The 15,441-nt window shown below is 51.0% G+C and overlaps 1 protein-coding gene across 3 annotated transcripts in view; it reads right to left on the bottom strand.

Annotated features, from left to right (window-relative positions):
• LOC132385509 (rho guanine nucleotide exchange factor 3-like) overlaps window positions 1–10,770 on the bottom strand; it is a 117,056-nt gene extending 106,286 nt beyond the window's left edge. For 2 of the 3 annotated variants that reach the window (XM_059957633.1, XM_059957634.1), the window contains exons 1-2: window positions 10,543–10,770; window positions 7,191–7,242 (exon numbers count right to left, since the gene is read on the bottom strand). In XM_059957633.1, the coding sequence (XP_059813616.1) occupies window positions 7,191–7,242; window positions 10,543–10,601 (111 nt within the window). In that variant the 5' untranslated portion in view covers window positions 10,602–10,770. The remainder of the gene's footprint in view (window positions 1–7,190; window positions 7,243–10,542) is intronic. The other variant, XM_059957636.1, reaches the window with a different exon arrangement.
• Between the last annotated feature and the right edge of the window lie 4,671 nt (window positions 10,771–15,441).

Here is a 15,441-nt window from a genome sequence, read left to right as displayed (position 1 = left end):
TAAACATTTACTGGACAAGCTTGTAAATTTAAAACCTTTTGTTAATGGTTCTATTACTGGTATTTATAACTTGTTGATTGATCTAGACAAGACTTTTTAGATAAAATATAAAAAGCTTGGGAGGATGACCTAAATTGTCAGATTTCTGATGATAGATGGAATAAAATTCTTAAACGGGTTAATAAATCATCTTTCTGTGCTCGTCATTCTCTTCTACAATTTAAAGTGGTTCATAGAACTTACATTTCTAAACAGAAGCTGTCCAGTTTTTACCCGAATGTTTCTCCACTTTGTAATAAATGCAACTCTGCTGATGCCTCTTTAATTCATATGTTTTGGTTTTGCCCTACAATTGGAAAGTTTTGGCGGGAAGTATTTCATACCTTCTCTCAGCGTTTTAGGGTCCAATTTGACCCAAGTCCCCTTACTGCCTTGTTTGGTATTATTGCAAATGAAGATATAACTTTAAATACTCCTAACCTACAGGTTTTAGTTTTTACCTCTCTTTTAGCAAAACGAGCAATCTTGCTTAAATGGAAGGAGTCTACCCCTCCTACACATCTTCAATGGCTACGTGATATTATGTCTTATTTAAATTTAGAAAAGATCCGCTGCTCAGTCTTAAATTCGAAACAAACATTTTATGATATTTGGGGACCTTTCCTAAATTACTTTTCCAATTTATAAAGTTTAACAGTGCATGGACTTTTATGTATATTTTTATCTTCTCTTCTTAAGTGAATATTTTTTTTCCGAATTATCCATTGTCATCCATCAGCTTTTATCTTTGGTAGTTGGTAGGGGGTTGACTTTTTTTATATATAAAAAATCTTTTATGATGTATGACCTATCTTTAAATGCTTGATTACAGAGTTGCATACCTTTATGTGTTATGCTATAACATTTTGATCAATTTTATTACAATTTATGAATGTACACAAGTTATGTTGAGATGTATCTATGTGTAGCACTCTGTAAATCTTTTTTTTTCTGAATAAAAATATTGTAAGAAGAAAAGTAAAAACTGACACACTCCCTGGGACCCCCTGTAAATACCGACACACTCCCTGGGACCCCCTGTAAATACCGACACACTCCCTGGGAGCTCCTGTAATTAATAACAAACTCCCCGGGACCCCTGTAAATACTGACACACGATCCAAGACCTTCTGTAACTACCGATGCAAATAAAAATCCAGCTGAATGTTCTTCATACAGTCCAATTTCTTTATTAAATGTTGATGCAAAAATTTTAGCCAAAATCTTAGCCAAAATTCACCATCCAAAACAAATCAGAGTGTATATTATCCTTAGATGCAGAAAGAGCCTTTGATAGGATTGGGTGGAATTATCTTTTTAAGACCTTAGTAAAGTTTAATTTTGGGCCTAATTTTATTCGTTGGGTTAAATTAATCTACTTGTCTCCTACCACTCAGGTTATTACTAACTCCCAAATTTCTAAGCCCTTTAAATTACAGTGGCAACTAGACAAGGACGTCCTCTTAGTCCTTTACTTTTTGCTGTAGCTATAGAACCCTTAGCAATAGCACTTCGAGAAGCTAAGGACATTTCTGGGATACCAAGGGGAGGTATGTCTCATAAAATTTCGTTATACGCTGATGATATTTTACTTTTTATCTCTAACACTGAAACTTCTTTACCGTTGGTTCTTTCTTTAATCTCCCAGTTTAGTTCTTTTTCAGGATATAAGCTGAACCTACATAAAATTGAGCTATTTCCTTTAAATGACCTAATGTCATCAAATGTCAAATTTCCGTTCAAAGTTGTTACAAGTCAATTTACATATTTAGGTGTAACAATTACTAAAAACTTCAAGAATTTATTCAAAGAAAACTTAAACCCCTTATTGAATTATGTGAAAAAGACGCTTTCTGAATGGTCCCCTCTTTCTTTATCCCAAATTGGCCGAATTAATTCGATTAAAATGAAGATTCTTCCTAAATTTTTATATCGTTTTCAGGCCTTACCTATTTTTATTCCTAAGACGTACTTTGATTCTATAGATTCAATTTTAACCTCTTATATTTGGAATAATAAACAAGCTCGTTTAAGTAAAGTTTACTTACAAAGAAATACAGAGATGGGTGGACTAGCCCTACCCAATTTTAGGTTTTACTATTGGGCTGCCAATATAAGGAATATCACTTTCTGGTCCTATTATATTTATCGTAAAGATTGCCCAGAATTCTGTAAAAAATCCCTCTATTGTCTCTCTTCTTGGATCATACCTTATTTTTCAGCAAATAAAACAACAGATAACATAATTGTTAAGCAAACTTTAAGGATCTGGTCTCAATTTAGAAAATGTTTTGGTTTAGTGAATTTTTCATTATCATCTCCCATTCTCCTTAATTATTTTTTTATCCCTTCCATGACTGATAAAGTCTTTAAAGATTGGGATGAATTAGGTATTAAGTATTTATCTCAGGTATGAATTAGGTATTAAGTGTTTATCTCTTGCTTCATTTGACCAATTGTTTAGTGAATTTTTCATTATCATCTCCCATTCTCCTTAATTATTTTTTTATCCCTGAATAAAAATATTGTAATAAGAAAAGTAAATACTGACACACTCGCTGGGTCCCCCTGTAAATCCCGACACTCTCCGGGACCCCTGTAAATACTAACACACACCCCGGGGACCCCTGAAAAATACTGGCACAATTCCTGGGACCTCTTGTAAATACAGACACATTCTCCGGGACCCCTGTAGATACCCTGTAGGCTCCCTGGGAGCCTTTGTAAATACTGACACACACCCCGGGACCCCCTGTAAATACTGGCACACTCCCCGGGACCCCTGTAAATACTAACTCACTTCCCAGCATCCCCCGTAAATACTGACACAATCCCCGGGACCCCCTGTAAATACAGACATACTCCCCGAGACTCCTTGTAAATACAGACACACTTCCCAGCGTCCCCCGTAATTACTGACACACTCCCCGAGACCCCTGTAAATACAGACAAAATCCCCGGGACCCCCTGTAAATACTGACACACTCGCTAGGACCCCCTGTAAATTCTGACACACTTCCCAGCATCCCCCATAAATACTGACACACTCCCCGGGACCCCCTGTAAATACAGACACACTTCCCAGCGTCCCCCGTAAATACTGACACAATTCCCGGGACCCCCTGTAAATACTGACATACTCCCCGAGACTCCTTGTAAATACTGACACACTCCCCGGGACCCCCTGTAAATTCTGACACACTTCCCAGCATCCCCCATAAATACTGACACACTCCCCGGGACCCCCTGTAAATACAGACACACTTCCCAGCGTCCCCCGTAAATACTGACACACTCCCCGGGACCCCCTGTAAATTCTGACACACTCCCCGGGACCCCCTGTAAATACTGACACACTCCCCGAGACCCCTGTAAATACAGACATACTCGCCAGGACCCCCTGTAAATTCTGACACACTTCCCAGCATCCCCCGTAAATACTGATACTCTCCCCTGGACCCCCTGTAAATACTGACACACTCCCCGGGACCCCCTGTAAATTCTGACACACTTCCCAGCATCCTCCGTAAATACTGACACACTCCCTGGGACCCCTTGTAATTACTGACACACTCCCCGGGACCCCCTGTAAATACACACACACTCACCAGGACCCCCTGTAAATTTGGACACACTTCCCAGGACCCCTGTAAATACTGACGCAGTCCCCGGGACCCCCTGTAAATACTGACACACTCCTCGGGACCCCCTGTAAATACTGACACACTCCTCGGGACCCCCTGTAAATACTGACACACTCCCCGGGACCCCCTGTAACTACCGACACACTCCCCGGGACCCTCTGTAAATCCTGACACTCTCCGGGACCCCTGTAGATACTAACACACTCCCCCGGACACCCTGTAGAAACTGACACTCCCTGGGAGCCCCTGTAACCATTGACACATTCCCCGGGACCCCTGTAAATACTGACACACTCCCTAGGACCCCCTGTAAATATTGACACTCTCTCTGGGACCCCCTGTAAGTTCAGACACATTCTCCGGGACCCCTTGTAAATACTGACACAGTCCCCAAGACCCCCTGTAAATACCGACACACTGCCCGGGACCCTCTGTAAATCCCGACACTCTCCGGGACCCTTGTAGATACTGACACTCCCCGGGAGCCTTTGTAAATACTGACAGACCCACTCAGGATGTCCTGGAAATTCCATCACACTGTGCATCGCAGCATGATTTGGTGACACTGTGCACCATGGCTGAGAAGGGAATTCAATGCCAATGAAGCACAAAGGAGAGGACATACAACAAAGCAAAAATCAGCAGGAAGACAGAGGACTGGGAAGCTTGTAAAAACCTACAGAGAGCAACAATGAGAATCATTAGGAGGGAAAGGAGGAAATATGAAAGCAAGCTAGCAAACAGCATGAAAATGGATAGAAAAAGCTTTTTCAAGTATTTAAAAAATAAAAGAGAGATAGAGTGGGTATTGGACCACTGGAAAATGAGGCTGGAGAAATAATAACAGGGACAAGGAGATGGCAGGTGAACTAAATGAGTATTGTCATCAGTCTTCACTAGAAGACACTAGCAGTGTGCCTGATGTTGAAGGGTGTGAGGGAAGAGAAATGAGTGTTGTTACTATTGCAAGGGTGCTCAAAAAGCTGAAAGATCTAAGGGTACCCAAGGGTAGTTAAGTCACCCGTAGCACATGAACTGCACCTTAGGATTCTGGAAAAAGGTAGTGGTAGAGATTGTGAAGACATTAGTAATGATCTTTCAAGAATCATTAGGCTCCGGCATGGTGCCAGATGACTGGAAATGTCACTCCACTCTTTAAGAAAGAAAGGAGGCAGCAGAAAGGGAACGATAGACCAGTTAGCCTGACCTCAGTGGTTGGGGAGATATTAGAGTCGATTGTTGAGGATGAGGTGACGGAGTACTTGGTGACATGGGACAAGATAGGACAAGGTCAGCACGGTTTCCTTAAGGGAAATTCTTGCCTGACAGACCAGTTGGAATTCTTTGAGGAGATGACAAGTAGAATAGATAAAGGGGAGGCAGTGGATGTTGTATATTTGGATTTTCAAAAGGTGCCACACATGAGGTTTCTTACCAAGTTAAGAGCTCAAACCACTACAGGAAAACTACTGGCATGGTTAGAGCATTGGCTGATTGGTAGGAGGCAGCGAGTGGGAATAAAAGGATCCTTGTCTGGTTGGCTGCCAGTGACTAGTTGTGTTCTACAGGGGTCAGTGTTGCTACAGCTTCTTTTTATGCTGTATATCAATGATCTAGAATGGGCAAGAAAGTGGCAAATGAAATACAATGTTGGAAAATACATGGTCATACACCTTGATAGAAGAGATAAATGTGCAGGCTATTTTCTAAACAGGGAATAAATCTAAAAATCTGAGATGGAAAGGGTCTTGGGAGTCCTTGTGCAGAACACCTAAAGGTTAGCACAGGTGGAGTCGGTGGTGAGGAAGGCAAATGCAATGTTAGCATTCATTTCAAGAAGTCTAGAATACAAGAGCAGGGATGTGATACTTTATAAAGCTTTGGTAAGGCCTTATAATTCTTGAGTATTTTGAACAGTTTTGGGTTCCTCATCTAAGAAAAGATGTGCTGTCATGGGAGAGGGTTCAGAGGAGGTTCGCAAGGATGATCCCGGGAATGAAAGGGTTATCATACGAGGAACATTTGATGGCTCTGGGTCTGTACTTACTGGAATTTAGAAGGATGATGGTATCTCATTGAAACCTTTCGAATGTTGAACAGAGAGAGAGTAGATGTGGAAAGGATGTTTCTCATGGTGGGGGAGTCTAGGACGAAAGGGCACAGCCTCAGAATAGAGGGGCGTCCATTCAAAACAGAGATGCAGAGTAATTTCTTTAGTCAGAGGGTGGTGAATTTGTGGAATTTGTTACCACGGGCAGCTGTGGAGGCCAGGTTGTTGGGTGTACTTAATGTGGAGATCGATAGGTTCTTGATTGGCTACTGCATCAAAGGTTACGGGGAAAAGACCAGGAAGTGGGATTGAGGAGGGGAACAAATGATCAGCCATGATCGAATGGTGGAGCGGATTTGATGGGTCAAATGGCCTAATTCTGCTGCTAAGTCTTGTGGTCTATACACTGGTAACACTGTACTCTGGTAACGCTTTATACTGGTAATACTACAAATGTCAAATGGTGCAAGCTGAATCATCTGCAGCTCAACGTCAGTAAGATGTAGGAGATGGTGATGGACTTTAGGAAGACCAAGCCTTCACTGCTCCTGTTACTACTGATGGGAGGACGTGGATGTGGTGAGGACCTGCGGGTACCTGGATGACAGACTTGAGTGGAGCACCAACACAGAGGCCGAGTACGAGAAGGCCCAGAGTCGCCTCTACTTCCTGAGGAGACTGAGGTCCTTTGGAGTGTGCAGGCCTCTCCTTCATGTGTTTATCAGCCTGTAGTCAGCAGTACAATCTTCTATGGGGTGGTGCGCTGGGGCAATGGCATCAACACGGGTGATGCCAACAGGCTCGATGACTGATTGGAAAGACTGGCTCTGTAACGGGAGTCAAACTGGATGCACTGGAGACTGTGGAAGAACAAAGGACCTTACGGAAAATCCTGGGAATTGCAGACAATATTTGTCACCCTCTGCATGCCACCTTGGCTGAACCGAGGAGCACTTTCAGTAACAGACTGAGACAACTGTGCTGCCCCAAAGAGTGGTATATGAAGCCATTCTTATCCTCGGCCATTAGGCTGTGTGATGAGTCGACCTTTAGCCAGGGAAGTGGTGATCCCTCCTGTTAGACTGTTTGAGGTAACATTTTTTATTCTTTCTTATTTCTCATCTAATATTTATACTTGTAATGCTACTGTGATGCTGTAATTTCCTTTGGGATTTATAAAGTATCTATCTGTCTACACCGATAACACTGTACTTCAGTAACACTGCACAGAGGTAACACTGTATCTCAGTAACACTGTGCACTGGTAACACTGCACATCAGGAAGACTGTACTTAGTAACGCTGTACTCTGGTAACACTGTACACTGGTAATGCTGTATACTGGTCACACACCACCATTGGTTGGACAGTGGAGAGCTGTCTGGATCTGTGTATCTCCTGGTCCAGTTCGATCTCCATTGCCCAGTGAATCCCACCCAGTGACACCTCGTTACTCACCCCTAGATCTGACAGAGACCCCGAGGTATACGACCGCTCTCTTGGGACAAAACTGTAATCGGGAAAAGACATTCATTGTTACACGGGAAATTTGCACTGTGAAAATATGTCCAAACCTTTCAGGGCACACCCCCAGTGTTCACACTCCCAATGGGACCCCACCCCCTCCCAATGGGACCCCACCCTCTCCTAATGGAACCCCATCCCTTCCCCTTCACTCCCAATGGGACCCCATCCCTTCCCCTTCACTCCCAATGGGACCCCACCCCCTCCCAATGGAACCCCATCCCTTCCCCTTCACTCCCAATGGGACCCCATCCCTTCCCCTTCACTCCCAATGGGACCCCACCCCCTCCCAATGGAACCCCATCCCTTCCCCTTCACTCCCAATGGGACCCCATCCCTTCCCCTTCACTCCCAATGGGACCCCACCCCCTCCCAATGGAACCCCATCCCTTCCCCTTCACTCCCAATGGGACCCCACCCCCTCCCAATGGGACCCCATCCCTTCCCCTTCACTCCCAATGGGACCCCACCCCCTCCCAATGGGACCCCATCCCTTCCCCTTCACTCCCAATGGGACCCCACCCTCTCCCAATGGGACCCCACCCCCTCCCAATGGGACCCCACCCTCTCAAATGGGACCCCATCCCTTCCCTTTCACTCCCAATGGGACCCCACCCCCTCCCAATGGGACCCCATCCCTTCCCTTTCACTCCCAATGGGACCCCATCCCTTCCCTTTCACTCCCAATGGGACCCCATCCCTTCCCCTTCACTCCCAATGGGACCCCACCCCCTCCCAATGGAACCCCATCCCTTCCCCTTCACTCCCAATGGGACCCCATCCCTTCCCCTTCACTCCCAATGGGACCCCACCCGCTCCCAATGGAACCCCATCCCTTCCCCTTCACTCCCAATGGGACCCCATCCCTTCCCCTTCACTCCCAATGGGACCCCACCCGCTCCCAATGGAACCCCATCCCTTCCCCTTCACTCCCAATGGGACCCCACCCCCTCCCAATGGAACCCCATCCCTTCCCCTTCACTCCCAATGGGACCCCATCCCTTCCCCTTCACTCCCAATGGGACCCCACCCCCTCCCAATGGAACCCCATCCCTTCCCCTTCACTCCCAATGGGAACCCACCCCCTCCCAATGGGACCCCATCCCTTCCCCTTCACTCCCAATGGGACCCCACCCCCTCCCAATGGGACCCCATCCCTTCCCCTTCACTCCCAATGGGAACCCACCCTCTCCCAATGGGACCCCACCCCCTCCCAATGGGACCCCACCCTCTCAAATGGGACCCCATCCCTTCCCTTTCACTCCCAATGGGACCCCACCCCCTCCCAATGGGACTCCATCCCTTCCCTTTCACTCCCAATGGGACCCCATCCCTTCCCTTACACTCCCAATGGGACCCCATCCCTTCCCCTTCACTCCCAATGGGACCCCACCCCCTCCCAATGGGACCCCATCCCTTCCCCTTCACTCCCAATGGGACCCCATCCCTTCACTCCCAATGGGACCCCACCCCCTCCCAATGGGACCGCATCCCTTCCCCTTCACTCCCAATGGGACCCCACCCCTTCCCAATGGGACCCCATCCCTTCACTCCCAATGGGACCCCACCCCCTCCCAATGGGACCCCATCCCTTCACTCCCAATGGGACCCCACCCCCTTCCCTTCACTCCCAATGGGACCCCACCCCCTCCCAATGGGACCCCATCCCTTCCCTTTCACTCCCAATGGGACCCCATCCCTTCCCCTTCACTCCCAATGGGACCCCACCCCCTCCCAATGGGACCTCATCCCTTCCCCTTCACTCCCAATGGGACCCCACCCCCTCCCAATGGGACCCCACCCTCTCAAATGGGACCCCATCCCTTCCCTTTCACTCCCAATGGGACCCCACCCCCTCCCAATGGGACTCCATCCCTTCCCTTTCACTCCCAATGGGACCCCATCCCTTCCCTTTCACTCCCAATGGGACCCCATCCCTTCCCCTTCACTCCCAATGGGACCCCACCCCCTCCCAATGGGACCCCATCCCTTCCCCTTCACTCCCAATGGGACCCCATCCCTTCCCTTTCACTCCCAATGGGACCCCACCCCCTCCCAATGGGACCTCATCCCTTCCCCTTCACTCCCAATGGGACCCCACCCCCTCCCAATGGGACCTCATCCCTTCCCCTTCACTCCCAATGGGACCCCATCCCTTCCCTTTCACTCCCAATGGGACCCCATCCCTTCCCCTTCACTCCCAATGGGACCCCACCCCCTCCCAATGGGACCTCATCCCTTCCCCTTCACTCCCAATGGGACCCCACCCCCTCCCAATGGAACCCCATCCCTTCCCCTTCACTCCCAATGGGACCCCATCCCTTCCCTTTCACTCCCAATGGGACCCCATCCCTTCCCCTTCACTCCCAATGGGACCCCACCCCCTCCCAATGGGACCCCATCCCTTCCCCTTCACTCCCAATGGGACCCCATCCCTTTACTCCCAATGGGACCCCATCCCTTCCCCTTCACTCCCAACATCTGCTCTCCTGATGGGAACCTTTTCCTCTAGGCCAGAGTCTCTCTGGGATCTGCCCCTCCCCATTCAAGCTGCTTGTACCTCCAGCAATCATCGCCCCACCTCCACGTTCCTCCACCCTCCCTCAATACCACCTCCTTCTGCTACCCTTCCTCTCCTCCTCACTCCCCACCAACCTAACTTCTTCCTGCTCTCCTCTTAGAAACATAGAAAAGCTGCAGCCCAAAGCTGTGTGGACATGTCCTTCCCTGAGAGATTACCTGGTGTTACCCGTAGCCCTCTATTTTTCCGAGCTCCATGTAACTGTCCAGGAGTCTCCTAAAAGACCCCATTGTATCCGCCTCCACCACTGTCGCCGGCAGCCCATTCCACACACTCACCACTCCTGACATCTCCTCTGTACCTACTCACAAGCACCTTAAAATTATGCCCTTTCGTGCAGCCTGGGAAAAAGCCTCTGACTATCCACACAATCAATGTCTCTCAAAATCTATTAAAAACACCGCTATCGGGTCACCTCTTTGCTCCCTCTTCCACCCACCCCCTGCTGCCTGACTCACCACCAAGTGCCCTCCCTCTGTCCTCATCTCTGTTTTAATGGGACACTCTGGCCCTCTGGCCCTAGACTCTCACCACTACTCTCACTTCACATCAAGGCTTTCTGCTACCGGCTCCCTCAACCCCTCCCCGGAGGAAATCACTTCCTGTCGGCATCCTCTCTCCCTGCTCCCCCCTCCCACCCCAACAGCAGACTTTGGAGGGCTTCCTGCCCCGGATCCCTCCCTCCCTGGCACCGCCCCCTCCTACCTGGGCTCTCCCTCGTCGCCTTCCTTGCCCTCCAGCAGTTCCTCGGTGATGGTGTCCATGGCTGAGTGGAGCCTCTCACCGCTGCATGTTACAGTGGACGAGACGAGGGAGCCGAGATTCCGGCCGAGCGCCGGAGGCTGAGCCGGAAGCCGCGGTGGGGGGGCAAGGGTGTGGAGAAGCAGCCAGGCCCCCACCCCTTCCCCTGCAGAGCACTCTCCGTCAGCAGCGCCTGCTCTCACCACTTCCTCTCACCAAGCTCCCGGCTGCTGTGGGACTTCCTGCCCGCGGCCAACGGCAGTGGGACACCAGCCGCGCACCGGGCCCGGGGAGGGTAGGGGCCAGGAGCCCACAGAGAGATGACTGAGCCCCCTCCCCCCCCGCAGGTAACCCGGGTAATAGTCAGGGTGACGTAGGATGGGGTGGACAGACGGGGGGCGGGGGGACTGACTCTGTGTGTGTGTGTCTGTGTGTATCTCTGTGCAAGTGTGCAAGCAAGGCATGCATTTATGTGTGGGTGTCTGTGTGTGCAAGTGTGGATGCATGGTATGCATTTGTGTGTGGGTGTCTGTGTGTGCAAGTGTGGATGCATGGTATGCATTTGTGTGTGTGTGTGTGGGTGTATCTCTGTGTGCAAGTGTGGATGCATGGTATGCATTTGTGTGTGTGTGTGTGGGTAGTGCTGGGACTCATCACCAGCGGTGTACAGGGAGGAGGGGAAGAGCTCGAGGCCTGGTGCTGGGCAAATCACCTCTTCCTCAATGTCAATGTGACAAAACAAATGTTTATCAACCTCAAGAGAACTCACTCACGCCACACTCCACACTGGCGGCAGAGCAGTGGAAACCGCGAGCAGTTTCAAACATCTCACACAGCTTCTCAGAAGCTCAAAGTGTATTTATCATCGAAGTATGTATACATTATACAACCCTAAGGCTTGTCTCCTTACAGGCAGCCACAAGACAAAGAAACACTTTAGAATCAAGATCTGATGTGCGTAAACTGGCACGGAAGTGAGCCCGCGGCCACAAAGTCAGTTCATTGCTGCAGCCAGTCCACGAACCTGTCAGTTCAGCACAGAGACGAGTAAACCGCACAGATCCAAAATCTCGACACCGGCCCATCCCTCGCCTCCGGCCCTGTCACCCTGCTCTGGCACATAATCCTTGCTCTCGGGTCAGGAAGGCTCAGCAGCGTTCTGAGCCCGACTTTGCACGTCACTCTGCAGAGCTGAAGTACGGTGCACCATGGTGTGGTACGGAAACTGCACCGAGGTGGCTGAAACTGCCGACTGCATTATCGGCACCAGGGGCCAGTTACGTCGTGAAGGATCCCACCCACCCTGCTCAAGGACTGTCTGTCCCTCTCCCGAGGCTACGTAGCATCCACGCCAGGAGCACCAGACAGTTACCCATGTCCTTGGTACCTACGTGAACCCAAGGGGCAAGGTGATCAATACCTCTACCCACTGGCTTTATGAGTACCATCCAAAGCGCGGGCTTTGCCAACTGGGTGGAAAAGGCATCCACTTGCAGAGGTCCGGTGTTCTGAGCAAGGAACAATTTAAGCTGAGCGGCCATTGCTGGAGCGGATAGTGTTAGAGCGGAGATATTGAGCCCTCAGCAAGGAGAGGCTCGAGTGAGAGAAAGCAAAAAAGCTGCAGGTAGATTTTTTTTAAAAAATGGTTTATTTATTGTTTTCCTTTATATCTGCTGAGAATAGTTAGAGATGTCAGGCAAGATTATTGAATGCCTCTCTTGCAGGATGTGGGAGGGCAGGGAGACCGCCAGGGTCCCTGACGACTGTAACCGTGAGAAGAGCAGCTGGAAATGGACTAACTCCGGAGGCTGAATACAGGACGTACAGAGAGGTGCAGGACACAGCTGAGACAGGAAGGAGAAAAGGCTTCAGCATCCAGTGCAGAGTGGGAATCTCCCCACAACAACAGCTATATCACTTTGGATAGTGTTGGGTGGGGAGGGGGAATGGCACAGCGGTCAGGTCTCTCTGGCTCTCCCACTCAGAAGGGGAAGGGGGAAGAAGAGGTGAACTGAGGAGATAGGGGATTCATTAGTTAGGGGAACCGAAAGGAGGTTCTGTGGGTGAGTGTGGTGCCAGGGTCCGGGACGTCTCTGACCACGTCATCAGCAGTGTTCAGTGGGAGGGCGAACAGCCTGAGGTTCACGTAGGTAGGAAGAGGGAGCTCAGGGAGTTAGGTGCTGCGTTAAAGGTCAGGGCTACCCGTTCCAGTGGGGCCAGAAACAGTTTAACACGTGGCTGAGGTGTTGGTGCAGGAGTGGGGTGGGGGGGGTTAAGGTGAGGTGGGGGCTGAGGTATTGGTGCAGGAGTGGGGTGGGGGGGTTAAGGTGAGATGGGGGCTGAGGTGTTGGTGCAGGAGTGGGGTGGGGGGGTTAAGGTGAGGTGGGGGCTGAGGTGTTGGTGCAGGTGGGGTGGGGGGGTTAAGGTGAGATGGGGGCTGAGGTGTTGGTGCAGGAGTGGGGTGGGGGGGTTAAGGTGAGGTGGGGGCTGAGGTGTTGGTGCAGGAGTGGGGTGGGGGGTTTAAGGTGAGGTGGGGGCTGAGGTGTTGGTGCAGGAGTGGGGTGGGGGGGTTAAGGTGAGGTGGGGGCTGAGGTGTTGGTGCAGGAGTGGGGTGGGGGGTTAAGGTGAGGTGGGGGCTGAGGTGTTGGTGCAGGAGTGGGGTGGGGGGGGTTGTGAGGTGGGGGCTGAGGTGTTGGTGCAGGAGTGGGGTGGGGGGTTAAGGTGAGGTGGGGGCTGAGGTGTTGGTGCAGGAGTGGGGTGGGGGGGGTTAAGGTGAGGTGGGGGCTGAGGTGTTGGTGCAGGAGTGGGGTGGGGGGGGTTAAGGTGAGATGGGGGCTGAGGTGTTGGTGCAGGAGTGGGGTGGGGGGGTTAAGGTGAGGTGGGGGCTGAGGTGTTGGTGCAGGAGTGGGGTGGGGGGTTAAGGTGAGGTGGGGGCTGAGGTTGGTGCAGGAGTGGGGTGGGGGGGGTTAAGGTGAGGTGGGGGCTGAGGTTGGTGCAGGAGTGGGGTGGGGGGGGGGTTAAGATTTTTGGATCATTGTGCTCTCCTCCAGGGACGGTGGGACTATTTGCACCTGAACAGGGGCGGGGAGGGGGGGGGCTAATATCCGAACAGAAAGGTTTGCTAGAGCTTGGGGGTGGGGGGGGGGTGTCAGGGGGATGGGAACCAGAGTGTCAGACAGACAGTGGAGACAGACAAGACGTCAGTCAAAGCCGGGATGAGTTGTAGGACAGGACCTGCAATTATCATCTTGTAGCCGTTACTGGGACTCGGTTGCAGGAAGTGCAGGACAGGTTCGGCTGCTTTAGACGCGAGTGTGGGAGGGGTCAGGACAGACTGGAGAACTCGTCTAGAGAGGCGTTAAGGGGGAAACTGGGAGATACAGTCACAACTGTCCACCAGATTTACAGAGAGTCACAGACTGCTGCGAGAAACATAACATTGAGACAGTCGGTGATTTTAACTTTCCACATTTTGACGGGGTCTCCCAAACTGTAAAAGGACTCGATCGGATCGAGTTTGTCAAGTGTGTTCGGGGAAGTTTCCTTATGTGGAAGTCCCAAAGAGAGCGTGCGAGACTGGATCTATTAGGGAATGAGACAGGGAACGAGACAGGGAATGAGACAGGGAACGAGACTGGGAATGAGACAGGGAATGAGACAGGGAATGAGACAGGGCAGGAGACGGGAATGAGACAGGGAATGAGACAGGGCAGGTGACAGGGAACCAGACAGAGAATGAGACAGGGCAGGTGACAGGGAACGAGACAGGGAATGAGACAGGGCAGGTGACAGGGAACGAGACAGGGAATGAGACAGGGCAGGTGACAGGGAACCAGACAGGGAATGAGACAGGGCAGGTGACAGGGAACGAGACAGGGAATGAGACAGGGCAGGTGACAGGGAACGAGACAGGGAATGAGACAGGGCAGGTGACAGGGAATGAGACAGGGAATGAGACAGGGGAGGTGACAGGGAACGAGACAGGGCAGGTGACAGGGAACGAGACAGGGAAGGAGACAGGGCAGGTGACAGGGAACGAGACAGGGAATGAGACAGGGCAGGTGACAGGGAATGAGACGGGGAATGAGACAGGGCAGGTGACAGGGAACGAGACAGGGAATGAGACAGGGCAGGTGACAGGGAACGAGACAGGGAACGAGACAGGGAACGAGACAGGGAACGAGACAGGGAATGAGACAGGGAATGAGACAGGGCAGGTGACAGGGAACGAGACAGGGAATGAGACAGGGCAGGTGACAGGGAACGAGACAGGGAATGAGACAGGGTAGGTGACAGGGAACGAGACAGGGAATGAGACAGGGCAGGTGACAGGGAACCAGACAGGGCAGGTGACAGGGAACGAGACAGGGAATGAGACAGGGCAGGTGACAGGGAACGAGACAGGGCAGGTGACAGGGAACGAGACAGGGAATGAGACAGGGCAGGTGACAGGGAACGAGACAGGGAATGAGACAGGGCAGGTGACAGGGAACCAGACAGGGAATGAGACAGGGCAGGTGACAGGGAACGAGACAGGGAATGAGACAGGGCAGGTGACAGGGAACGAGACAGGGAATGAGACAGGGCAGGTGACAGGGAATGAGACAGGGAATGAGACAGGGGAGGTGACAGGGAACGAGACAGGGCAGGTGACAGGGAACGAGACAGGGAAGGAGACAGGGCAGGTGACAGGGAACGAGACAGGGAATGAGACAGGGCAGGTGACAGGGAATGAGACGGGGAATGAGACAGGGCAGGTGACAGGGAACGAGACAGGGAATGAGACAGGGCAGGTGACAGGGAACGAGACAGGGAACGAGACAGGGAACGAGACAGGGAACGAGACAGGGAATGAGACAGGGA

Source organism: Hypanus sabinus (assembly GCF_030144855.1).
Source record: "Hypanus sabinus isolate sHypSab1 chromosome 24 unlocalized genomic scaffold, sHypSab1.hap1 SUPER_24_unloc_4, whole genome shotgun sequence".
Classification (NCBI taxonomy): Eukaryota; Metazoa; Chordata; class Chondrichthyes; order Myliobatiformes; family Dasyatidae; genus Hypanus; species Hypanus sabinus.
The sequence above is the reverse complement of the archived record's forward strand: the minus strand, read 5'-3'. Positions and strand labels throughout refer to the sequence as shown.